This window comes from Anoplopoma fimbria, chromosome 12 (assembly GCF_027596085.1).
Source record: "Anoplopoma fimbria isolate UVic2021 breed Golden Eagle Sablefish chromosome 12, Afim_UVic_2022, whole genome shotgun sequence".
Lineage (NCBI taxonomy): Eukaryota > Metazoa > Chordata > Actinopteri > Perciformes > Anoplopomatidae > Anoplopoma > Anoplopoma fimbria.
This window is the reverse complement of record NC_072460.1, coordinates 19,622,306-19,640,928: the sequence shown is the minus strand read 5'-3', so window position 1 is coordinate 19,640,928 and position 18,623 is coordinate 19,622,306. Positions and strand designations below refer to the sequence as shown.

The 18,623-nt window shown below is 43.6% G+C and overlaps 1 protein-coding gene across 1 annotated transcript; it reads left to right on the top strand.

Annotated features, from left to right (window-relative positions):
* Window positions 1-4,016: 4,016 nt before the first annotated feature.
* LOC129100069 (PDZ domain-containing protein 4-like) lies at window positions 4,017-17,765 on the top strand. The gene is made up of 8 exons (XM_054609585.1): window positions 4,017-4,076; window positions 11,117-11,170; window positions 12,386-12,696; window positions 12,859-12,946; window positions 13,040-13,138; window positions 13,253-13,321; window positions 13,718-13,819; window positions 15,694-17,765. The coding sequence occupies exons 1-8, from the start codon at window positions 4,017-4,019 to the stop codon at window positions 17,716-17,718; spliced, it is 2,808 nt and encodes a 935-aa protein (XP_054465560.1). The 3' UTR covers window positions 17,719-17,765.
* Window positions 17,766-18,623: the final 858 nt, after the last annotated feature.

Sequence of the window (18,623 nt, the reverse complement as noted above, 5' to 3'; positions counted from 1 at the left end):
CTGACCTTTTGTGTTGGGGATGAAGATCTAAAGCAGACAGATTGGGGCCGATAGATGCCCGAGTGCAACAGATAACAAGAGGAGAGAGATGTCGTCCTGTGTGTGTTTGTGTGAGTAAGTGTTCACTGTATGTGGTGTGCATTCAGTATTAGGGGCTCTGCAGCATTCTGAGATCTAAATCATATGTGTAAGCCTTTTGAACTAACAGCCAATATGAATTTCAAACAGCAAGAGGTTAAAATGTGTGCCTGAGAGAGAGAGCAGCATAATAAGTGACACGGCACTCCATGCTTTGAGAAGTTGTTCTTCACTTCTTGGCAGCTGATAAATTACTTTTTGATGTCGCAGATATAGTTCAAGCACACAAAGGTGGAATAAAAATCAAACTGACAGGTAGAAAATTACAGTATCCCCAATAGAAAGGTCGACCCTGAGTGTGGTTGCTTACTGTGGATAAAATTGGTTCAGCATGTTGGTGTCAGTGACTCAAACCCTTTCTGCCCTGTGGACTGTCTCTCCAGATATGAGGTCTTTGGTAGTTGCACTGCAGTAAATGTTCCGTATAAGCCTTTTATCACAGAGTGGTGCTCTGATTGTGTTTAGAGTTTCACCAGGAGAACAAATACTCATAAACAATACTCACCCCTCCCCTGAATCCTCAGCAGGTCATTGTGATTACTGCAGAAAACCGTTGTTCCACCCCATCCCAGCTTCTTCGCTGCTCTCCCACACACTCATTTGCATTTTCTCCCTTGGCTCTCTTCCATATCTTTCAATGTATCCTGTCACACCTGTTATTCACTTGTTTTCCCTACTTCCCCCAGTATTTCTTTTCCCTCCTCCTTTTGTGGAAGCGCAGAACCTCATCTAAATGCACAGCCAGTCACAAGCTCCCTACCTGCTTTGGGCATTTTTACTGGTATGAGTAAGTGCAATCATCCTTTTCTTTCTAGCACCATCTCACAAGAACTCAAGGTGACATAGAATTGCTTACATGCGTGGGATGAATTAACCTATTATCTGCTTGTCTGCATGTCTTGATATTTTATTCACTTGTATGTGGCTTTGGTGGGCATCTCGTCCTGTCCTGCTAAAACAGTATGCATAGGTTTTCCAGTGCTTGCTCTCTTGCCTGCAGACAAGCAGAGAGAGAGAGAGAGGCAGGGGAGAAGAGGGAGTAAGGAGGAGGGAGAGGGTAGCAAATGAGGTGTGGGTAAAATTATGGGGGACTAGAGAAGAGAGCAGCAGCCCAGCCCTGGAAATGGAGAGAAAGATGGTGAGGGAGAGACGGGAAGAGAGCGAGAGGAATTACACAGTGTAAAATCCATGCGAATTCAGCCTCAGTAGTGCAGTGCTCAGATCAGCAGGCTCCTTCACCGCTGGGGAACAACCGCCTTTTGTGTTCCCCCCCGCTGCAGTGGGGGAGTGCACTTACCGTCGCGCCCAAGGGGAGAAGCCAAGAAGTATCCTCCAATCAGCCGTTAGTGATTTCTCTCATCTTGTGGGCTGCTGATGGTGATTTATCACTGACCTGAGACAAGCCCTACACTCTGCTCAACACCCCAACCACCTGGATTACTCCACCATGGTTTTTTATTTATTTTCTTAAACACAAATACCCTCCTGTGGATATTTCAAATAGAGTGACCAGAGGACAAAGGGAGGATTAAAATGGACTTACTGACTGGCCATTCTTGAATTTTTTTGTTTTTTATTTCTGCTGCAGACTGAAGATAACTTTTATGGGTGCATTTGTGCCACATGAGGACATCATTTCATACTCAATGCTTTGATAGAAGAATATCGGCATTTATCTGATTTATCTGTCATTTAATATTGTATTTTATTCTGAAAAGCATGGCAAGCAGAGGATGATTGTAGGCACTTCACTAATCATGTAGGATTGATACTCAGGTAGATAGAGGTCTAGGTGATGGAGACGGAGAGAGGGGGTGACAGTTGGAGAACACCTGCCTGCTGAGCACGTCTGACACCTCGCTAAAGCTTGATTATCATCTGCTCTCCAGACTATTAGGTTGTCTCTTCTCCTAAGTTGTCGTGCTTCCCTGTGTGCTTGTGTGCATGAGTATGTAAGTGGGAGTGAGTGTGAATTGGTCAGTTTGTGTTAGGAGCCAGACTTTTGGATTACACTGCCTCTGGAAAGGATACAGCTGTAGTGGAGCCTTGAATGAGGATTAGCAGCTTCAGCACCTTGTCGCCGGCAGCACACAGGCAATGGACCTCGGAGACAAGACTCTCAACTCTCACTGAAGGATTAAAGATAAGGGTTTAACCAAGATGATGAGACTGGGAGGGCAAGAAAGGGGACAGGAAGACAGTTGAGAAAGTTATATTGAGATTCTGTTACCGGTCTAATTCAGGTTATCCCTGACTGAGGCGAATTTAATTATAGGAGCTGGTCAAGTGCAAATTTGAATATCGAAGCATGAGAGAAGGTGTTTGTATATCCACAAGTTACTAAAAAATGACCTGCCTAAATAAATGATATTATTGGATATGTAAAAGACAAATATTGACGGTTCTTGTGATAAACAATCTTGATAACCTTGCAAGCACAAAATCCAATTGATCGAATGAGTTGGTGTGATATTGATTTCTCTGCATAGTCAGGACAGAGACTTGTCTGATCTCTGCTTAAGAGGTCACTAATTTAATCATAATCAGTCATTCAGATCTCAGCCCTGCAGCAGTCTGCTGAGTGTGCTGTAGTGTAGAGGATCAATGGTCCAATACTTGTCATGATATCTGACAACAGATCAGATAAACATAATGTGTTTCTGCTGCAGTCTACTACAACAGTCTTGCTCTTCCTTATATGTCATGTATTATTTGGAGAGGCAGCATGGAAATGACTGAACTGACTCTATTGATGGCAGTTCTGCTGACAGTTACAGGAAATTTGTCAGATTGTGTGCTTGTAGTTGAAAGAACTGCGTGTTGTTGCCTGTCTTGATGCGTGTGCAGGTGTGCATGCTTTTCAGGATTGTATCCCTGACATACAGCTTATCTTAGCTGCGCAGCAAGGGCTTAAAGATCCTGGCTAAGGGGAAATGGGCATCCCTTTGCACCACCCAACCTGCCCGACTTAAAAGTTAAATTAGGAAATAGCTTGAACCAGGCGTTTGATCCTGAAGTGGTGGACAACACGGGGCTGTCCTGATAGGGATTTCAGGAGAAGACGTTATTTTAGCAGCCACTCTCAGCAATCCTGGACAGCAGATGGTCTAGTAAGTAGGAAGGTAAATGTGGGAGGGAGGAGAAAAAAACAGGACTGAGGTGAGTTCTTTGATAGCTGTGTTGTTTGTATCTACCTTGTTCAAAGAGTATTGCTGAAAGTAACGTTTGGTTGTCTAGTGCTGCGAGGGAAATAGCTCATAAACAGCGAGAGGGAATTCAGCTGGAGTTCTGCTGGGGAAAAAAAGCTGCTCTATACTGCAGTTTTAAACACTGAAGAACTGACCAAGAACGGTCCAGCAAGTATACTTTATGATCACTTTTGACCAGTCACTGGATTGGCATTTATTTGACTGAAACAACTGCCTAATCTACATAAGCACAAAACCAGCTGGACTCTTACAAACATCCTTTCTCCAGATCCAAGATAACACTGAAACTGGATGATCTACAACAAGCACATTTACTTGAACAAGCAGCATTTTGCCTGCGATGGAGACAGATACAAACACGTGCTTTTGCAGCTTTGAAAAATTCTCCACATTTGAATTTACTCTGGATTATAACACTTAAATTTTGAACGAGAAGAGGAGAACACACCCAAATAAACTGAGAATCTGTCCCCGGCAGGGATGAGTTGTGTTTTACTCTGAGGAGGAGGAGGAGGAGGAGGAGGAGTGCATTATACCACAAGCCTACGAATGAGGGTGGGGCTCTTGCACTACCACGGACAAAGACCTTGATAAAGAGTCCTGGTCTGAGAACTGTTCAAGTGGGGCAATTTTGAACCTGCACAGCCCAACGCCGTGTCCAAAGTCACTATGGGGTGCAACATGTGCGTGGTTCAAAAGCCTGAGGAACAATACAGGGTCATGTTCCAGGTAAGCACTCTCTCTACTCTCTCTCTCTCTCTCTCTCTCTTTTCTTTTTTCTAGCTTCAAGCAAAAGCTTTACTTTGTCTGTCCTTGAAGTGTTCATGTTTTTTCCCTCTTAATTTGGCCATTTCTACCAGCGATACTGCTGGATGAGTGAAAATCAAAAAAGCTCAGTCAAAAATGTCTGAAATAAATTAAAATCAACAGAACCTCATCACGTTGACTCAATTAACCCAAATAATTCACATATAATATTCCCAATAACCAGTTGAAATTCAAGATATTTGTTTTTATGGAAAGGTCAAGCATAGTAACACCAGGTCATTAATTAATGAGTCAAACTAAAGGATTAGCCCAATTATATCACTTACATAAACATGATAGTGACATAACATTGAGCAATTAATAAAATCCATAAGGTGAATTAAAACTGTGACTGCATTGAACAGGACTGATTGATTCATATAAGCTCCAGATCATGTGACACATCTCACTTTTTGCAGAACTTGTAAGCCTTTTGTGTAGATTTTAAGTATATAAATGAACCCCAAAAACCTTTCAAAAATCACTTTGTACCTTGTGAGCAAGGCTATTTATTATGATGGTCAATTAGTGACAATACTACCAATAATTATGATAATGATAATTCACTGTGATTACAATCAGAGAGAGCAGATACTCTGGCTTGGGAAAGTAGAATCCTGCAGAGCCACGAAGGAAGCAGGATGGATAGCTTGTTAAAGCCTGGCTAAAGTGTTATGGGAGAGAGGGGTTGCCACGGTTACAGCCTCAGCACCACCTGCCAACTGGGACCTCGGACTGTGTGTGAGTAAGCTCATCTGGTTGTGCAGTGCCTCAGGAAGCTGCTGCTGCTCAGTGAGTCCATGATACATGCGGTGACCAAAATAAGTCCCATGCTTACGAAGCATGAATAATGCTCAGCACTCGTGGTTATGCAGCGCAACACTTTTAGAATCTGTGGCATCTGAAATCCCAGCTGGGTCTCTGTAGCATGTTTGAATCGGGTTCTGGGCCAGTTAACTGGGCTGCATCTGGTGCCAGAGGCGTTGCCAATAGAAAGGAAAACATGGAGGGAGACTGAGTCCAAATAGAGGGATGATAATCAGTCAAAAGAGGGGAAAAAGGAGTCAAAATAAGCAAATTAAAGAGGGAGGGAATCAGACTGTTTCCTTTTTTATGGCCGTTTGCCCTTCGAGTAGTAGATTTAAACTCTTCATGGAGCAAAGATGAACAGAAAGGCGTGAGTCACTTCACAAAGCATTCCATAAATCAGTGACCTTATCTAACAGGGGTCAGCAGTAATGACACTGACCGCATGCAGGTTAACGTCTTTCCATAATTCCACCGATCTTGCAGTGTGAGGTCAACTGTGTCCCTATAGATGTCCGTCATCCCAGAAACACTTCAGCTCTGTCAGACAGGAGTATCTGCACGTGGTTTCCAGACGGGCGTGGCGATGAGCGGAGCGAAAAACAGTGATGCCAGGAGATACGTTGTATCATTTGGTGCATGCAGTTCCTGCAGCAGTTGTCATGTTTCATGCAAATCTATTGTGTGAATGGTAGTTGTGTAAGTGGAGCAGATATTTTTCAGGTGTTTGAGCAGCAAGACTGCGTATATTGTGGTCTGGTGAGCCTGAAACGGCATTGCTGCCGGGAGCGGAGGAGCATTAGAGAGAAAGAGCATACGCAGATGGAGTACTGAACCAGAGCCACAGCCTTTGGCTTTCAGAGGCTGACTCATACACTGCATGAGAATATATTCAGTGAAACCCAGAGATCTCTTAAACTGCATAAAATAAGTATTAAATCAAAAATACTAAAAAGGCAGCAAAGAGGTCTTCATGCTGTTTTTTTCCATAAAATTCAATCTCAGTTATTACATTAATGATTACAAACACAGCAATTCTTGCTCCACAGATGGCTGATTAATCCAAAGATCACGCCAAAATAAGGATGGAGGTACACTGTGTGCAGTCATTTAACAAAAAGAGGAAACATAATTATATCACCCTCCCCCCCACATTTCATGGCCTTTAGAGGTTGTTCAGCTTTGAGCTGTTTTCCTTAACTATGGTTTCTATAATTACACCTTCAAATTAGATGCAGTCTGCTGAGTAACTGTCTTTAGACAATAAATACAGCATTAAACAGCTTACAGCTACATCAGGCTGGAAACCAGGCTGTTAAATTTGACTACATCTAAACACTTTTTTTTTTCTTGCCAAAGGGATAAAACTCATGCATTATACATTGGGCTTCTGCTACACATACACTGCACACGGCTGATTGGTTCACGCCCATTGGCATGTTTCTGATCAATTTAACCTCCAATAGCCCCGAGTGGAAAAGGCATATTGCTTTTCAGTTGATGAGTTACGGATTCAATTGTAGACTTCATGTGCACATAAACCATTTTAAGAAAGATTTTGCAGAGTGACCTACACACACAGTAAACCTCTGCCCCTCTGAGCCCTCCAGCCACTCCCTTTTTCTCTCCATCACTGTGAAGCGGGAGGCTGTTTCCATTGCAACCGGCGTCATTAAACAAACCTTATGTGCTTTTATTCACAACGACATGGAGAAACATGCCGACAGCCACAAGAGGACAACTGATGAGGATCAATAATGATCAGCCGAAATTAGTTTCATAAGTGCATGGTTGCGTTTACTGTCACATGCATGTGCACACAGGAACATAAATACTGAAGGTGGACAAAATAAAAAGGGACCCCGACAACATCTTTTTTAATACTTTACATCATTGTTCTACATAAAGTATCTTAAAGAGGTCCCTATAGCAAAGTATGCTGGAGTTATAAGCAGATATGAAGATATTTTGACCTATTTGTTCATGTACAGTATTTTCAACAATTATGACTTCACCTATGAGGACATATTTTATAACATATCACCTAATTAAAAAACTGCTATTCATGATTTGTTCATACCATTCAGTTATGGAGGCGCCACAGGAGGGGTTAAAGTTGACGACTAAATCAATAAACCCTTAAAAAAAGACATTTTTAAGGGAGGTGGGGGAGCATAATTTAAAAAAATGAAATAACTGCAGGTTAATTGTATCAACTGAAAGACCACCCGTGACCTTTTTAGCGTGTCAGCTTCTTATTATATCAGGAATGTGACGGTTTTCTTAGGTGAAGTGCAGGCTAATGTGGAATATGTACGCGTCTGTCGGGTTCCTCTTTCCCTTACTGACTTCTAAGGCGTGTGTCTGACATGGACCCGTAAAAAAAAGAAGGGAGAGGTTGTCTCATTTAATAGGAAAGGAGTAACAGAAAAAAGAAAAGGTGGAGGGCATTATTGTAATGACATGTAGCCTGTGACAAGTTGAACAGACTGTTCTTCTGCTACCACAAATAAAATAAAATAGCCTGCCCACAATTCATCTTTTGTTCCAACTGATAATGTATTAATAAATGATGTAAATTCAAACAGTCCATAGTCCTGCTGGGGCTTGTTATCTCCATCGCCATCATTTCAAAGAATGTTTTAAATCAATATCTTCTCACTGCTATCAGTTTATAATAGGCCTACTGTATCACTCCCTGCTTGATCATTTGAATTAGCTCAGTGATATCAAAACAACAGGGGTCGTACCGGGGTAGGTCATCTCCATCTCCAGATTAATTGATTTACTGAGGAGGCGACTGCTTCAGCCTTCAAAGTATGAGAGATGAGAAAAATCTATCACTGAACAAGTGGAATTCAACATGTTGGAAGGGAGGGAGGACACTGAAAAATGCACATAGATAGATAGATGAAAAATAAGGTCACACTTCAGATTAAGACTGATTGTTTGTGTATTTTCCCACATGCGTTTAGAATATTGTGCGTTACTGTGGAGTTAGTCGCCCCCTCTTTTTTCTTCTCCTCCTGTTGTACAGCACAAGCGATTAATTTGCTCTTTAAAAGGGCTTTCAGATAAAGACTAATTATGCATCAACCACTTAGTAATTTCCCACGAGCCTTCATTCTGTGTTTGTGTGTGTGTGTGTGTGTGTGTGTGTGTGTGTGTGTGTGTGTGTGTGTGTGTGTGTGTGTGTGTGTGTGTGTGTGTGTGTGTGTGTGTGTGTGTGTGTGTGTGTGTGTGTGTGTGTGTTGTGTGTTTACCTACAAGTAATAGACCTGGAGCCAGGCTGGCTCGCTGTTTACCTTCACCCAGCAATTCCTTGAAAGCTTGTTCTCTACATTTCCCCTGCATCATTCCCTGCCCCTCTCATCCTTTCCTCCTTGCTCCCCCTGCACTCCTTCAGCGTCTTCCTGCCGTTGCTTTCTCTCTCTACACTTTGAACTCTTTGCATCTCTTTCATCTCGAACGCATCAGCCCCCCTGCCCCACCCTCAGCTCCGCAGCTGCCACCGATACCACCAACGCCCACCCCCTACTGCGTATTTTGCAGGCTTTCCCCATTTTTCTGAATTTAAATTATTTTTAAATACAATTAAACAGAATTGTGATGGAGTGTGGGGATGGGTGTGCAGCCGAGAGGTTCATTATTCGCATTGCTTTTGTCACAAGAGCAGATGTATGTAATGACCTACTAACCCAGAGATAATAGAGAACAGAACGTGGCTCAAGTGTACTGGATTCGTTAGGTCTAACACACAACAACCATTACCCTGCATGAAGTCATCTTCAAAGCAATCCCAACACCTCTCATTGATAATGAATGAGGAATCCCCCTCTCCTCCCTCTCTCTCAGTATTCATACCTGTCACTCAAGACTACGGTGCTGTTTCCCAACAACCTCTCTCTGATCCTGGAGAGCTGGGCCGTGTGGTCAGAAGCTCAGAGCGCTGAAACAATAGATACCTCCTGTTGTTTTGGAGAAAGAAAGAAATCATGAGGCTGGAGCTGAAATAAAAAGGCTGTTTAGTGACGCATGTTAAGGTGCAAATTTTTTCTCTAATGTAACATGCAAACTACACAGTGTCGATTCCTTCATCACCAAAAGGCCATGTAGGGAGGAAGCATCTTATTTGTCTCCAAGTGAAGAGGCTCATTAAGCGAGACAGTAAGATTTATGAGGGTACATTAGAGCGAGGAAGGACAAAACTACACACACGAGGAGATGGACCGCCTGAAATAGATGGAAATAGAGGAGAGGGAGGAGGGTGAGATGTCGTCTGCAGGGGAAGGGACAGAGAAGACAGAACTGCTGAGGCAGCACGTCTAAAGAAAACAGAATCTAGGGGGGGGAAACAGGAGAGAGAAGAAGAAGGAGTGGATATGGATGAGGATGGAGAAAGAGAACAGAAAGGGACATTAATGTGAGCATGGAAACACAATGGCAAAGCAGGAAAGAGAGACCAGAGGGTGGTGGTTGTGGTGGTGGTGTAGCGGTATGGGAGATAACCAAAGGGAGCAGGGACTGAATGTGGCAAGAAAGTTTTTGTGCTTGGCTGCACAGGCGAACATTGATTTGACATGCAATTACTGGAAGGGGACAAGAGCAGAGGGAGGGAGGGAGGGAGGGGAGAATGAAGGAGCAGGGCGGTAAAAGATGTGGGGAGTCGCAGACAGCCAAGGTCAGTGACTGAGTGCAGCGTGAATGACACTCTACAAAGGCTGTCTGGCTCAGTAACTGCCTACCAACATCATCATGCTGCCATCCATCTCCTGTAATGAAATCAGGGGAAATTGAATTTGTCTTCACGAGTGCATTGGAAAATGTGTTAATTTAATTTTAATTCTATTAAAACCCAGAGGCGACAGCCATGCGGCGCTTTGAGCTACAGGTATAATACCTACCATGTTCAATACCAAAGCGTGGCCATGCTAATATTTGCTAATTAGCATTAACACAAAGTACATCTCCTGCTGATTAAAACATAATAGATTTTAGTCATAAACCAGGGTATAGAACAAATTAAAGCTTTGACCAGGGATTAACGTTACCAGGGTAACCACACCTCATGGATGCCTCTAACAGAAAATGTGGTGCCAATCCAACTAGGTGATTTTGAGATATTTCACAAGAAATTTTTGACCTGCTGGTGTCCCTGAAGGAAAAGTCAGGAGATCCCCAAAGTCATTAGGATTCATCCTCTGAGGAACATGCATAAATGTACCAAATTTCATGGCAGTCTATGCAATTTTGGAGATATTTCAGTCTGGACCAAAGTGATTGGCCGTTAGACGGACAGACATTCATATCAATAGAGCCACACCTCTAGCGTGGCTAAAAAAAAAACTATAAATACTGAATCAGGTCTAAATACTGAATGAATCTTTCTTCTTCAGGTTTGCGGGAAGTCCTGCTTGATTTGACCAGCAATGTTTTGGTTCAGTAACCCTGAAGTCAAATCCCTGTTTTGATTCTTTCTCCACATTTATTTTCAATAGTCTTTAATTATTAATGGCCCTCTTTCTCTCTGTATGAACCAGCCGTGGTGGGATAGAGGGGAGATGTTTCCAACGCCGCAGGATTTGGCTTTAACACATGTTGTGATGCTTCTGTATATATGAGAACTATTTACACTGTATATATAAGGACTGTTTAAATGAACTGCCATGTCAAATGAGCTCTGAAAAGAAGAGGAATAATAAAACGTACTGCCTGTCTCAGCTAGAAGTGTTTTACTTCTCTAAATCAAATGTTTTAAAGCGTAACAATCAGCACGAATTACATTATAATAGTTTTTATTGATGCTCCTGTTGCTCAGAAAAGAGAAAAAAACTTTAAGTAGTTTCTCCTCATTATATAAATACGTTTTCTTATTCTTTATATATTTGCAGGGAAACCACTTCTGATTCACACAAAAGAAAGATAACAGTGTTTTGCAGAAGAGTGTTCAGGAGGACCGGAGCGCACAAAACTAATGTACTGAAGAAACTCATTTTTATCTCTGTGGCTGTTAACTTGAATATTGGTTTTTCTACCTCTGGTTCTCTCATTTATGAAAAAAGTTCTCAAGAAACCCTCGGTCTTTTCTAACCATTCACATTTGTAATTACTTTCTAACTCCACCATTTCCCTGATTTCTCTCCCTCTCTCCACAGAAGAGTCACATAAACAACATGTTGAGCTCTTTTGACGCTGACGGTCGATTTAAGGTCTCAGTATAAAGATTTCTGCTCTGCTGCTTTGTGTGACGTGGCGTCAAAACCCTTTAGATGTAAACCTTTCTTTGTCTCTGTGTGTCTGTGGAAACAACGTAAGCCGTGTGACTCTTACATGTCTGCTGAAGTGTCTTTCTAGTTTCCTGAACACAACCTCAGTGTTTCCTTAGCTGTGTGTAGCTGTAGCTCCCCCTCCTGTTCTCTGTGTTTTTGTGAACTAACCCTGCCTGTTTGATAATACTGCCCATGTGGGTCCGTCCTTCCCTCCTGTCTTCCTCCCTTCCTGCTGTGGTGAAAGAAGAATGCTTTAGTTAAAGTAGTAACACCAAACTGTAAAACTCTGCTACAAGTAAAATCCCTGCTTTCCAATAATCCACCAACACAGGTGTTTTCACTTGCCTAATTAGGGCTGAACGCTCCCTCGTTAGAGTTCTGTGAAGTCATGTGATTTGCCTGCACTGCTTCAACACACACCTGACCAGAGGTTTATCAGCTACGGTAAAAGAAAACACCTGTGTGGATGTACAGAGCCTTTCATTTGCAAAGTAACTTTAGTCCACAACAAATGTATTGGACTAAAAAAGTACAATTCTTCCCTCTGAAATTTATTGGAGTAAATGTATAAAGCAGCTTAAATAAAAAAACTCACAGAAGGTACAAGAACCTAAAATTGTACAGTACTTGAGTAAATGTACTTAGTTACTTTCCACCATTGCCCTCCTTTTATCATGCAGGCATCAATCTCGTTTATCTTTTCACTTACTTTGCTGCCTTCCAAATCTTTGTCGGTTTCTTGTAGTGTCTCCATGTTTTACATAGAAAATAAGTAGATTTAGAGAAACACTACTTTACACTCCATGTCTTTATCTTTATTCCTTCACCATTTCTCATTAAATTCCTAATTCAAAAGGTGAATCACATTTCAAGAATTCAAAATTCAAAGAGGACAAATGAACTTGCATTTCACTTGTAGACATATGTCTATTGTAATGTGAGCAAATTAAACAGGTGACATAACAGTATTTTGTCCTCTTTGGTTTGGGATTTTTGGATGTGCTACCCTATTACATGTTTTAAACTCATTGTAATTTGGGTCTAGCACTACAGGTTGAAGATCAACCTCCTTTACCAAAATAGTCACTTTTAATTAAAATTTCTCCTCTAATTTTCTCCTCCTGCTCCTTGATCCTGGCTCTGTGTTTTTTCCAGGTGAATGGAAAGGAGCTGACCCACCTTTCTGGGGACCCCACCCTGGACATACGGGACCCCGTGCTGTCCAACATACTGAGGCGGGGGGCCCGCCGACGTGCAGGCCTAGCGGGAGCCCCTGGCGGGTTAGTGCCAGTGACCATGGGCATGGCCGACTGTGTAGACAGCTGTACCCAAACAGACATCAGCTTCCAGCATATGTTGACACTGGGCAAGAGCAGCCAGCACCCCTGTGGCGCTCCACCCCCACCCGACCCTCCACCGTCCCCTCCACTACCGCCGTTACTGGAGCCGTATCTATTCAATGAACTGTAAGTGGGAGAAGTTTAATAGGCCTCTGCGGCATGTCCAACTGTCAGACCAGAGCTCATCTGCCGTCTTAGTTCTAGTCCATGCCATTCTGTTCACACATTTGAAGTTTGAAGCTGCCCCCAAATTACTGAACTATTGTGTCCTGAAATTGTCTTTCTCAGCTTTATAGAGCCGATATACTACGACCCCACTGACTACTTCGATATCACTCAGCATGAAGTGGACAGACAGGATGAACTGGAGTATGAGGTGAGAGCCGTTTAGATACTCAAACTCTGTTACAGAAAGCTGCCCCTGTTGTTGTCTGTCTGACATCCTCACACCTTTCTCTAACTGCTTCAGGAGGTGGAGCTGTACAAGTCTCGTCAACAGGATAAACTCGGGCTGACAGTGTGTTACAGAACCGATGATGAAGAGGACCTGGGGATATACGTAGGAGAGGTGAAGATAATGTTATGAAATCAAATTTTAAGTTATAAAGTTATAACTTAAAAAATGGGTATGAAGTTATACCCATTTCTTTATGCTCCTAAACAATCCTTCTTTTTCTCCCAGGTGAACCCAAACAGCATCGCTGCGATAGATGGACGAATCCGCAAAGGAGACAGAATACTACAGGTACAAGTTTCTTAAATATAATGGGGCTTGAAATCCTTTATATGATGTTATCAATACTACAAGGTTGTATAACTCTCCACAGCAACAGCAACAGCTTTTTACTTGTCTTTAGTTATATAAGGCATGAAACTGAACTTTAAGATAACCCCTGGTCAACAATGGTCATGTCCCTTTTAATCCAGCCGTATTCTCCTATTAAAGCAAATTGCTAATAGTGCGGCTATTATTCAAAATCATTTCATAAGAGATTAAATGTCATTACTCGTGCTATTAAACTAAGGAGAGATTTTTTTCCCTGACTATTTCCTGAATGAAGTAATTTAATTGAATCTAACCTTTGTGTGAAGGGATTTTTATTTTTCTGACATTAGCTCAGTTTTTATTCTCCTCTTTCTTCCTCAGATAAATGGAGTGGACATCCAGGACAGAGAGGAGGCAGTAGCTATTCTCACCAGAGAGGACAGCACTAATGTCTCCCTGCTCCTCGCACGACCCGAGATAGAGGTGAGGAAATTAGATACGAAGTCTACGGGGGAGAGAACTGCAAGGCTCAGTATGAATACTGACATAAAAAATAAAACACTCTTCTAACCTTATCTCCCTCTTTATGTAGCAACTCATTACTCGGCTAAATGTAAGTAGTGCTCTATAAAAACATTAAGTCGTGAGATTCAGAACAGAAAGAAAAGAAATCGGGGACTAACAGCTTGGTGTTCTGCTGTGTCCTGTCCTACGAAGCTAGAAAAGCAAAGAGGTGCAAAAACATGATGAGCACACAGATAGTGTGAAGAGAGAGGCAAAGACAAATAGCTCTTGTGCTCGCAGTGTGAATGTTGAAGCGCTTTGTTTCCCTCAAGGTCACTCTCTTCTCGCAGATACGAGGACATTGTAACTCACACCAGATGCCCTTTCAATAACACAGCTCCATCGAATGACTTGTAAACATACAACTTGACACATGTCGACACAATCAAACTGATTTTCATTGCTTACCATATAAAAAAAAGAATATTTAAAAGAAAACTGCAGTTAGAGAGATTATATGTGAGAATACAAAAACCTGTAAACTGCAGTCCAGACGGAGCTAAAGGGCAGATTTAAAAGGCACTCGTTAAAATGGTCAAAGTCAAAGACTCACACACACACACACACACACACACACACACACACACACACACACACACACACACACACACACACACACACACACACACACACACACACACACACACACGTCTCCTCTGTTTAAATATGTCCTTGCATTGAGAGAGATGAGCACAAGCACTACCTGTGAAAGGCTGACAAGATTTATATTGCTAAGGCATGAGTCCACATTAAGATTCAGGAGAGCGGAGGGGAGGACGGAGAATCATCAGAGGGAAATGCACAAGCAGAGATTAAAGTGTGATCTGTTGTCTTGAGGGAGAAACAGAGAGAGAGCCGAAGGGGTTGTCGACGAATAAGAATGAAGATAATCAATAGTATGTCTGTAGTCTCCAACGCTACTCACATTCAAATCAAACCAATTAGCCAAAATCAACTGGGCTCCGAGGAATGAATTGTTTACTTATTCAAGCTCCAGTATTTAGATTTTTTTTGATGAGGGGATGCCAATCAATACGGCAAAGTAAACAGCTCAGAAACAAAAACAGTTCTAAAATATTAAGTATTATTCATCTCTAAAGATTGGATCATTCTCGACGGACATTCATTGTCCAATACTGAATACGTGACTATGAAAATGAAATGAAGTCTAAACATGAGCTATGAGTGTTTGTTTTCCTCTACAGACAAATTACTCAATGGGTTTCCATTTCCAAATGCAACAGAAGCTTTTGGAAATTATGGTAAAAATCTCACACAGCACAGTCTCCATCTAGTGACAGACAGGAGCACTACTATCATATCGGTTCAGAAATGTGCTGCACTCAACATTAAAGCTGCTATAATCGATTTGTTTACACCGACAACGCTCCATATCTGCTATATGTGTAAATAGCCAACAGGTTTGCTAATAAGCTTACAATATCAACTTCATAGGTGATGTGTCAATATTGTGTTTGGAGCTTGTTTCCTTGCCCCCAAGTGGCCAAAAAAACCCCAACTTTAAATGCCAAAACATGCTTCTTTATCATATCTTAAAACCTTTAAAAATATTGTTGTTTTCTATGTTAAAGATCCCATCCACACATGTTTTTTCTAAAATTTAGAAAAAAGATTTTATTTTTAAGAATTAAACTGCTGGACACAAGATATCTCTGCACGATGTAATGCAAACTTTTCCTCTGTCTTTTGTTTGTCTCTTCATCAATGAACCTCCTCTGCAACGCCGTCAACTAAATTCAACAACCTGTCCCTGATACGTCTTTACCTGCCAGAACGAAAACCAGCTGGATCAAGATGAGTTGGACCTTGAGACATTGGACAACGCTGTTCATCTACCCAGCAGCCACGGTGTGAGGAACGGCACCTCCGTCTTGAGTGCTGGACCAGGCGGTGTTGCTGGTGGGGGTCTACTAGGTGGCCACAGCCGCTCAATGAACAGGGATTCACCTGATTTGCTCCAGACGGTGCTGAGCAACAGCCAGGAGCTGGACAGCGGGGTGGGCCGCACAGACGAAAGCACTCGCTACGAGGAGTCTTCAGAACACGACCTCCTGGGAGACGACCACACTAGTGCCTCCAATACCAACGCCACCAACACGCCGGGCAGCATGCGCAAGTTTTTGTCCGGCCGAGGGGACACCCCGCCCTTGCTGCACTCCCAGGACTTCCAGTTCAGCGCCGACTCCCTCTTAGGGCTGGACTGCGTTAATGGAGGAGGCCTGGAACAGGTGGAGCGCCTGGAGAGGGCTTACGCTGCAGATCCTGTGAGAATGATGATGCCTGGGCTGACTGAGGAGGAGTGTGAGAGGTACAAAGAGCTCTTGGAAATCAAGTGCTACTATGAGAAGCACAGTAATGCTCTGATGCCACTGGGAGGTCAGGGGCTGGCCCAGGAGGAAGGGGTCTCATTGGATGTGAACAGGAATGAGAGCCTGACGCAGCATGAGATGGCCCTCCTGGAAGAGGAGCTGCGGCACTTGGAGTTCAAGTGTCGTAACATCTTGAGGGCGCAGAAGATGCAGCAGCTGAGGGAGCGTTGTATGAAGGCTTGGCCTCTCGAGGACAAGAACGGAGCGAGTGCCGGGGCTGGAGTAGGAGCCGGACGCTTGGACATTAGTGGTACTTTGGTCAGTGAGGAGTCCTGTCACCACGCTCTGTCAGACATCAATGAGCTCCCAGAGAGGGAGCGCTCGGATAAGGACAGCACGAGTGCCTACAACACCGGAGGGGAAAGTTGCAGGAGCACCCCTCTGGTCAATGAACAGCACCCTTCCCCCTCTACACAGAGCCTGGAGAGAGGAGAGCATCTTCTCCCAGAGGGTACGCAGCCTCCATCCTCCACCCGGCAGAGAGAGAGAGGAACCAGGGTCGAAAGAGGCGACGGGACGCAGGCGAACCTCAACCAACCCTACTCTCCCCACAGTCACAGGAGACGAGGCGATGCTAAGACGTACAGCCCCGGAGCTAAGGTCAGGTCCCTGTCCCGGGACAGAGGAACCAGGCGGGGCTCAGATGGAGAGGTGAGACGTAACCCCAAAGCCAGTGGGACCGCTGAGAGGTCCGGTGGATACAGTGCAGAGAACAGCCCTTACCTGTCTCGCCGTCAAATGGACACAAATCCACCTCAGCACTACCTGAGCTGCATGCAGCTGAGGTCTCCCTCCACCTCGGAGCGACTCGGAGGACTCAGAGAGGGCAGCATTGAGACTTGGGGTGACGAGAGTCCAATGAGCTTGGGTAGCACCTGTAAAGATGTAGCTCAGGCCCCAGGAGCTGCACCCTTGTCCCCTCCGATGCCGCCCGCCTCCCCCCGTATGGAGTGGAAGGTGAAGATCCGCAGTGACGGCTCTCGCTACGTGGCCAAGCGGCCTGTGAGGGACCGCCTTCTGAAGGCACGCGCCATGAAGATCAGAGAGGAGCGCAGCGGCATGACGACGGACGACGACGCCGTGAGTGAAATGAAGATGGGCCGCTACTGGAGCAAAGAGGAGCGCAAGCAGCAGCTGCTGAAGGCCCGAGAGCAGCGGCGGCGCCGGGAGTTCATGATGCAGAGCCGCCTCGACTGTTTGAGAGAGCGCGAGAAGGAGCAGGGGGGAAACGGTGGAGGACAGCAGGGGGCGAATCAGCAGCAGGAGCCCACCTCCATCCTGGAGCTGTGCCACCGCAGGAGCGTGAAGAAGCGGAGTCGCAGAATCCTGGACAACTGGATCACGATACAGGAGCTCCTGGCCCACGGGTCCAGGTCTGCAGATGGGAAGAAGGTCTATAACCCCCTGCTGTCGGTCACCACAGTGTGAGATAGGAAGAGTTAGGGAGAGATTGGACAGTGCCAACGTGTTTTGACAGGGCCTGTAAGATGAACACAAGAAGCTTCAGTACACCTTTGGCACAAATATTTGTCTGCAGGGATGCAGCAACACCCTGAAACACAAAGTCACAAGATGATGGTTATAGAAAGTAACACACTTTATGATGTTTAGATTGGAGAAAAGCTCATGACAGCAACCGTCAGTAACAGTATGTATCATCCCAAACAGAAAGGCAATACACACATTTAAAATATTGTCAATCAAAGCTACATTTTAGAATGCATTCCATGTAAGTGACCAATTTTCCAATTACACAACAGTTTAAACTATTATACACTGAATCCCTCCTTTTGTTTGATTTAATGTAACTTGTCAGGAGAACAGTTCTCAGACATTTTCATGATGCTTTTAGAATGCCTTCCTACTCTCTTTCACACAGACTTTTACCAGCTTGTCACATTTAAAATCCGGACGTCACACAGTCAATGCACAAGACAAAAAAGGAGGGTGTGTAGGTGGACAAGTGGACAGACTTACAGACTAGCATATCTGACACAGTAACATATTCAGAGGGATATTATTTAGAAATGCGTCACAACACGAGCTCTGTCTTCTTCCATTAAGGAGAGAGAGCACCACCTGCTGTTTATTAGAGTAAAGTAATCTTTGCAGGTTTTAATATGAAGCGAAGAAGAGGAAAAAATCAAAAGTGGGGTTTAAAACCATTCAGCTGTGAAAACATGAGAAAAGTCACTTCTGTGCCATAAAACTGTATATTCAGTGTCCATAAAGGACTTTTGTTAAAGGACTTTTTTTTTGTGTCAGTTAATGTAGTTACATTGTTTCATTCTTAATGTTCATGTATAAATGCTCCTTTGTTGTGATACAGGAAA

Excerpts from the sequence above, each read along its gene's own strand:
- LOC129100069 (XM_054609585.1), top strand. The coding sequence starts at position 4,017 with ATGGGGTGCAACATGTGCGTGGTTCAAAAGCCTGAGGAACAATACAGG. Across the intron at positions 12,947-13,039 it reads AGGATGAACTGGAGTATGAG|GAGGTGGAGCTGTACAAGTC; the intron begins GTGAGAGCCGTT and ends TAACTGCTTCAG. Across the intron at positions 13,820-15,693 it reads TCGCACGACCCGAGATAGAG|AACGAAAACCAGCTGGATCA; the intron begins GTGAGGAAATTA and ends TTTACCTGCCAG.